General features: G+C 36.0%; 1 protein-coding gene across 1 annotated transcript; it reads left to right on the forward strand.

Moving 5' to 3' along the window:
* Positions 1-2,386: 2,386 nt before the first annotated feature.
* LOC125106015 (fibronectin-like) lies at positions 2,387-7,360 on the forward strand. Its single transcript, XM_047739429.1, has 4 exons — positions 2,387-2,687; positions 3,144-3,250; positions 6,947-7,044; positions 7,277-7,360. Exons 1-4 carry the CDS (start codon positions 2,557-2,559, stop codon positions 7,280-7,282), a joined length of 342 nt encoding a protein of 113 aa, XP_047595385.1. The 5' UTR covers positions 2,387-2,556; the 3' UTR covers positions 7,283-7,360.
* Positions 7,361-8,641: the final 1,281 nt, after the last annotated feature.

The following is an 8,641-nucleotide window of genomic DNA, read 5'->3' on the forward strand; positions in this document are numbered from 1 at the left end:
AAAAAACAAGAAGGCTAGGATATGAAGGATAAGCCAGGAGATCAGAAATAGTCAGTACAGATTATTGCTGGGGGTCCACTAGTAGATGAGCATGTGAATTGGGCAACAGCAGAAATGGTGAAGAGGAATAACAGATATGTGAGTTATTAAAGGGGCACACACATAGGAACTTAGTGTAGACTGTATATAGTTTAAGATGGAGAGGAGGGAGGACTCCATATTGATTCTTGTCTTTCTGGCTATGGTGATTTGATGACTGTTACCATGACAATCCAACCCTTTTGTCCCAAATGAAAAGTTCTATAACTTACTAATGTAATTGTTTTCTTTTTTAACTTAAATGCTGTTAATAAAGATGAGTAGTTTAACATAAAAATAAAAAAGACCTCTTCCAGGAAAATGGGTAAAGGTCACAGCCACGAAAGTGGAGACACCTAGATGTCTCCAGAATATGGCAATACAATTAATTAATTAATTAATTTGCAATACTCTCACTTGAGTTTCAGGTTCAGGATATAGTTTTAAGGAGAAGAAAGAACTTTGTCTTGTTGTACACTTTTCCAGCGTTGGTGTCCATCTGCTGTAATATGTCATTTATTGATGTCATTGGTCCCATTTCCCTGAACAAGTGGAACTGATGAAAAACCCCACATTTACCAGCTATAGAGATTGTCACAGACTATACAGTTTTAGAAACTAAATTAGATAATGTCTAGTTAAAGCATTGTCTCTCCTTAGAAGATATCTTCAGTGGCCAATTATTTCCAATCTCCTGATATTTAATTTCTGCTCAAGGTAGATTTAGAAACTTTCATATCATTGCTCACACATTCAAATGGATTGGATGCTTGTGGGATGTCAGACTAGCCTTGGAAAAACCATACTTTTTGTTCACAGCTTTGTAACTGAGGAGAGCTGTAAGGGATTTAAAGAGGAAACCCACAAAAAACATCAGTGATGACAGAAAAAGGAAAGTTAATATAGCTTGAAAAAGAAAAACATGGTAAAAGTGCTTTGAAACCCAGTAGTAAACCATATGGTATTTGTTATGATTAATATATTGAACATTTCCTCAAAGCTCCCCAGACTGAAAAAGGCAAGAAATTTATGTTACAAATGAACGTATTGATGGACATATTGCACAAGTTTTATGTTCTTAGAATGCTAATTATAGGTATGTGTTTAAATCCTTTTACACAGTACTGGTTCTGGGTAAACTGGTGAAATCACATTATCAAATACAGTATCATTGACTTAGAACAAGTTCCATTGCATCAAACCAGATGTCACAAAGAAAACTGAAAAGCAAAGGCTGTCCAATTACTCTCTGGAAGAAAAAATATTTCCTCAGAATGTATCTTAGAAGAAGATATATACTTGGAAGAAAGACACATATAAGGATATACTAGGTAGTATTTCAATAATCCACAAATACAGTTGAAATTAAAATTGACCTTAGGGAAAAAAAAATGTGAATAGAAATCATCTGAAATTTCAAATCTGCTCTAAATAGGACAGCAGAGGATTACAGTACAAGAAAGCTCTTACAGAGAGGTCAGCGAGAGTATGAAATGTAAGCGAATCCTTCCCCTAAACTGTTGTCAGGACTGCGCTCCTAAAAATGGAATGGAATCTGTTCAGAATCCCTGTGCCCACAGGATAAAGTCTGACCTCCATAGCACGGCATGCAAAGCCTCTTACAGACAGCACCCAGCCCCAGAGGTGGCCTTCCCAGCCTGATCCCTGTTCCTCACGTTCCCCAGGCCTTTAACCACCTGAGCCTGGAACTAAGCACTTTGTATACAAATACAGTCTCTCATTGGATCATCACAATGACCTTGCAGAGTAGATACTAGTCTCCCTCCCATTTTAGGAATGAGGAAACCAAGTGTCTCTTAAAAAGGGTAGCTTTTACTCAGTTTTCAGAGTTTCTCCTGTATCTGCTGTTTATTAAAAATAACCAGCTTGAGGGGCGCCTGGGTGGCTCAGTGGGTTAAGCCGCTGCCTTCGGCTCAGGTCATGATCTCAGGGTCCTGTGATCGAGCCCGCATCGGGCTCTCTGCTCGGCAGGGAGCCTGCTTCCTCCTCTCTCTCTACCTGCCTTTCTGCCTGCTTGTGATCTCTCTCTGTCAAATAAATAAATAAAATCTTTAAAAAAAATAAAATAAAATAACCAGCTTGAAATAATCCTTACGGCAAAGAGGAATATTTTGGGGTGGCATTTTCTGCTCCTTTTTAGTGGTTGCCCAGAACCAAGATATAATCTCTCCTTACATTTTGAGGCAAGGGAAATGTTGGCTGCAGTATTACAATAATACGTATTATTTAAAGTTTAAAATGATACTTGCTGTTTGTTTGTTTCTCTTTTTTGACTTTTAACTTTTCATATGTACCAGGAAGAATAAAAGGACTATCTTGCTTACCCTCAGAGTTTACAGGAAGTAAAACAAATCTTGGGAGTGTTTCAAGGCTGTTTTAGAGCAGGTGCTTTGTGCGATAGAAAATGTTATTTTATGTGTATGTTTTAATGATATAGCCCCGAGTGCCGTTGAATTTATGAACCACAGTAGAAACTCCAATGCAATAACTGTTAGCTGGCCTTCAGCTAGAAGTCTTCTGGATGGATACATTATTTCAATATCCAGCGAAACCTTAATGAAAGAGGAAATCCTGCCTTCCACACAAAGGTATGAAAATATCGAAGAGAAATTGTGTTACGTTACATGGAAAATGAGATTAACATTTTATATATATTTTTGAAAAGCTATATTAGTGGCTTAATATAAACAGAAATTAGAAAACTGTAAGACAACTTTTTGGACTATATATGATTAGAATACCTGAATCAGACGTACAGTAACAAATCCTTTCTTCAAATAAATAATTATAAATCAATTCAGGAGGGCTCATGCTTATATATATAATACACAGTTTTCGACTTAAATGAATTACTCTGTGTAAGAAGCTATGGTTTCTCATTAACATTTGTGCTTAAGCATAGCAGATTATCTCCATGAGAGGCAGTAAAAATACTACAAGACTTTAACATAAAATCCTTTCTGTAGACAGTATGAGAAAATGGGAGTTTTCCAAATGTTTCTGAGTAAAACGTTTTAATACTTGATTTTTTTTTAAATGTGTAGGACCTTCACATTTAATAGCTTGTCTTCAGGGACTGACTTTTTAATTAGCATAATAACTACCAAGGGACTGAAGAGAAGCCATCCTACTGTCCTCATGATTAGCACTTGTAAGTTTTTTTATATTTAATTGACTTTTCATAGGAAAAAAATAATGGAAATGATTGTGTTTAAGCCAATATCTAATTAAAAATGAATGAAAATGGAAGTGGTTTATGGCATGCTTGAAGAAAAGGAGCACTGCATTTATTTGGAGAACGCCTGAGTTATATTCCTGCCTCCACCCGCTTATTAGTTATGTGACCTTGGGCAAAACTCTTAAGTTTTCACTTAGAAAATGAGAATAATTATTCCTGCCTAGGTACAAAATCTTGTTACTAAGATCCAAGCACAAAGCTCTTTGTGCAAGTGCAAAGTACTGTAAACCTCAAGCTATTATTGTCATGAAATAATATTTTTCTAATATTTTGACTGTATTTAACATTTTATGAAGCACAAAACAAAACTTGGAGTATGAACAAATAAATGGCACTGTTATTTATTTATTTATTTAAAAATTTTATTTACTTATTTGATAGAGAGCACAAGCAGGGGGAGTGGCAGAGGGAGAGGAACAAGAGGATTCCCTGCTGAGCAGGGAGCTTAACATGGGACTCTGTCCCAAGACCCTGGAGTCATGACCTGAGCTGAAGGCAGATACTTAACTGACTGAACCACCCCCAAGGCGCCCCAGCACTGTCTTTTTAATTGCATTATTTGGGTTCAGTTTGCCTCTTCTGATCTTATTAGCATCACTTGCACGTAAGCTCGTCCTGAACATACGCAGTGTTCCTTTCCCTGGTGGGGCCCAACCAAATGCACCTGTGCTCAGGTACCAGTGCCCTATCAGTGTGAGAAGGGGCTTACTCTCAGAATTTGCAGTGTGGAGGAATAGAAAGCACGGGAAGATGAGCAACAGCCAGGTCAATTCCTGGAAAAAACACTAAAACATCTGAGCAGTTACAATTTACCAGCGTGGTATTATGTGCTTAAGTCACCATATTGAATCTGCCCAGGCTACCTCAAATGTAGGTTAAGGCTCAGAGGTGTTCATTACTCATCATGGAAGGTGAGATTTTTAACCCAGTTAACTAACTCCAAAACTGATAGGAACTTTGCAGCCTCTCACAAAGACCACCCTAAGAAATATCAGAAATAGATGAGAAACAGCTTCATTTGTATAAATTTTATTTAAAGTTTTATTTTTTTATTTATTTTATTTTATTTTATTTATTTTATTTTTTTTGTGGGGCTCCTGGGTGGCTCAGTGGGTTAAAGCCTCTGCCTTCAGCTCAGGTCATGATCTCAGGGTCCTGGGATCAAGCTCCGCATCATCGGGGCTTTCTGCTCAGCAGGGAGCCTGCTTCCCTCTCTCTCTCTGCCTGCCTCTCTGCCTACTTGTGATCTCTGTCTGTCAAATAAATAAATAAAATCTTAAAAAAAAATTGTCAGTGCAAGTTTCTTTGCTGCTTTGATCTGAGCTGTGCCATTATCATTGCTGCCTTCACCATCATTGTCATCATTGTTGTCATCATCAAATTGAGTGCTTGTTGTGTGTCAGAGACTTTGCTCAGGATTTTCTATCCTTTATATCACTTAATTCTGAATGACAACTTCTATTCTATTGATCATAATGAGATGCATATTTTTACATTTTTTGTAAGTGAGGAAACTGAGGCTTGGAGAACTCTAGTAGCTTATACAAGATAACAAAGATTTGAACTTGGTTTTCCCTAACATAAAATTTTGCCCTTGTAAACAACTGTGCTTCACTAGGAAGACCACTATGTCTGTCAAGGAAGGATACTACCTACCCACTCTTGGCTCTGTGACTTTGTACAAATCCTGATTCTGTTTGAACCTCAAGATCTTCATTTCTACTCTGGGTTTAATAATACTTTCATATTTCATGATGTTGTTTTGGCTGTGTTTTCAAAGACAAGGCAACTCTTCTCCCCCATCTTTTCTACTTTACGATTTGACTTTTATCTTCTACTGTATGTTAATGATTTTTTATCTTTCTGTACCTCCCTTTTCTGGAAGCCACCTCAACTCCATTTGAAGTATCAGGTGGGATATTAATAAATTATAAAATAGAGCTAAAATATATTATGAGAATTTAGAGGCAAAATAAATTAATTCCAGTTGGGAGGGAATATGCATCACAGAAAAATAAAATAAAAAAGATGGTGAATCAGTGACTCAGGTTTAAATCTACCACTGAGCTGAATTCTAATAAACTTAAATCAATATGTAAGTGGGCACAAAAAATCTTACGCAAAATTTGAATTTTAGAGATGAAATTATTCCAATAAAATATTAATGTTTTGTTTCCCTGAGTTAAAGAAAGCAATGCAATATGTCAGTTTTTAATATAAATTAGAAATAGAGTCATGTTACCAATTTGAAGAATAAGATTCAAGAACATTCTCAGATATAGCATTTAAAGAGAAAAGGAGTTTGTGAACTTAAGACAAGGGAGATAGATCAGTCTCTTCATGCAGCGTGTAAAATTGTAAGTTAAAAATCCCAATTGTAATAACTTCATAATGAATTCTGCTATGAGAAAAATATTAAAATTCATAGTTTATATAATTTTATTGTAGGAAGAGGCTTTCTAGAAAATTTTATTCTCCCTTCCATTGCAGAGTTGGGGAGACTGAGATTCAGGGTAGATAGCTTACACAAGATCACATAGTGCTAAATTGGACTGGAAAAACCTCTATATCCTAGGACTCTTCCATAGTCTGACAGTCAAGTTTTTTTTGTTTTGTTTTGTTTTCAATTTCATTAACATATACTGTACTATTAGTTTCAGGGATAGAATTATGTGATTCATCAGTTGCCTGTAACACCCAGTCAGTGCTCATTACATTAATGACCCTCCTTAATGCCCATCACCCAATTACCCTTCTCCCTACCTGCCTCCCCTCCAGCAACCCTGTTTGTTTCCTGGAGTTCAACATCTCTTTTGGTTTGCGTCCCTCTCTATTTTCATCTTATTTTATTTTTTCTTCTCTTCCCCTATGTGCCTCTGTTTTGTTTCTTAAATTCCACATAGTAGTGAATTCATATGGTATTTGTCTTTCTTGGCTGACTTATTTCACTCAGCATAATACCCTCTAGTTCTATCCACATCATTGTAAATGGCAAGATTTCATTATTTTTGATGGCTGAGTACTATTTCATTGCATATATATACCACATCTTTATCCATTCATCTGTTTATGGACATCTGGGCTCTTCCATGGTTTGACTCTTGAGGACATTGTTGTAATCAATATTGGAGTGCAGGTGCCTCTTCAAACCACTGTTTATATCCTTTGGATAAACCTAGAAGTAGAATTGCTGGATCATAGGGTAGCTCTTTTTTTAACTTTTTTAATTTTTGAGGAAACTCCATACTGTTTTTCAGAGTGACTGCACCAGTCTGCATCTCTACCCATAGTGTAAAAGAGTTCCTCTTTCTCTGCATCCTTGCCAGTATCTGTTGTTTTCTGAGTTGTTAGTTATAGCCATCTGACCAGTATAAGCTGATATCTCATTGTGGTTTTGATTTGTATTTTCCTGATCCTGAGGGATATTGAGCATTTTTCATATGTCTTTTGGCCATCTGTATGTCTTCTTTGGAGAAATGTCTGTTCATGTCTTCTGCCCATTTCTTATCTCGATTTTTTGAGTGTTGAGTTTGATAACTTCTGTATAGATTTTTTAAAAAGATATTATTCCAGTGTCTTATTTTGTTACACTTATTTCATTACCCATAGATCCAGACCCACCATCAGATTTGATGATTTTGGGGCAAGAAGAAAACACAATGTATTTGTCTTGGAAACTTCCACAAGGAGGCTTTGAAAAGTTTCAGGTAAATAACAGTGCTGTTATTATACAACATTGATGGTTAGTGGGATCTTTATTTCACTCTTTGTTTTTATCTTTTCTTTGCGTAATGATTTTGGAAAGTTTTCTACTTTTAACATAAGATTTTTCCTCCAAAGTAAATTTTCTATTTACTGCTTTAAAAGTACAGGGTTATCATGGGAAGTGTTCAAATATGAATCAAAGCTGATACTTTAAAAGATTTTGGTTTTCAACAGAGGTAGATGTGTGCACACATAGTACAAGGAAGGGAATAAAGGGACAATGGTGCTGGAGAGTAATGCTTCTGTGACAGCACTGGCCAACCAAAAATGTGAGCTGTTAAAGCTGGGTGATGTGCCATAGGCTCCCTTTTAACCTTATCCAAGAGATTTAGTTGAGTGGAGATTTGTAGCCAAGAAAGTGGGAGAGTAAGATATATGGAAAAGCCACTTTTCAACTGTATCTGTTGCTATTTGTAGTAAACATGTACATTTTTGTTGTCTTTTGTCATTAATAATGTAACCGAGCATCACATTAAGAAATATATCCACCCTGCATCCTACGTTGTATGGTTTACATAGTAAGCTTCCAGAGACAGCACTACTGCTTTGTATTCTGTGGGGGAAAACAACTTTTCCATACTTTCATAGCAGTAGGAGATGATAATTTGAGTTACAAATAATAGAAAACAATCTGACACAGTTTAAGCAATAAAGAAAAAAAAAACGCATTAATACAAGAGTGTTTCATGGAGACCAAGGAAAAGGGTATAGCTGGGTGTTAGGAAGACCTGTAATGATATATTTTATGCCTGTGGAGAATCCACGGGTTATTTTCTTTTTTGTCTACTTCTACTCATCTGCCTGACTTTTTTTTTTTTTTCTAATGACCAATTTTCTTTGCTAAGCAATTCATGTGGTGAGGGAAAGAATGCTGTATACAACTTCTGAGTATAAATGGTGTGTTACCAGCCACAGAGAGACAGATTCTCCTTAAATTCCCATGGGGAGGACTGTGATTATTCCAAATTGGATTAGACACCTAGTACAGTTCCAGGTAGCTGTGCTTATAGGTCCCAAATCGTGTAAAACATGGTGCCCACAGGTTTGTGAGGGAGAGGTTATAAAAACGATCATTAGGTTTATGGGAAACACCGCAAAAGATGTTTCCTATAAATAAAAAATAATACAGAATTTAATAATTTATAGAATCAGTGTAATCTAAAAGGAGCCAGAACAATAAAATTACTAGATACATGATATGAACAGATTAGTCATCTGGGTTTTATATTTGAGTATGAATTTCTTGACAATTAAGGTCAGTAAGAGAAGCAAGATAATGGACTTGTATAAAATATAGAGTCTTTTAGTGCTTCCCCACTGTCCATCTAATGTGCACACGACTTAGTGTGACCTTCAGAGTCAGACTCTAACAACCTGTCTAATCTATTTTCTCAAGACTTCATATTTCAGCAGAATTATATTGCCTACAATTATCTACATATTTTGTGTTTTCTTGATTCTTGATTTCTTGATTCTATTCCTTAGTCATGTTCTTTTAACCAGAATACATTCTCTCCCGTTTTTCTTTGACAGTTCTTT

This window comes from Lutra lutra, chromosome 8, assembly GCF_902655055.1.
Source record: "Lutra lutra chromosome 8, mLutLut1.2, whole genome shotgun sequence".
Lineage (NCBI taxonomy): Eukaryota > Metazoa > Chordata > Mammalia > Carnivora > Mustelidae > Lutra > Lutra lutra.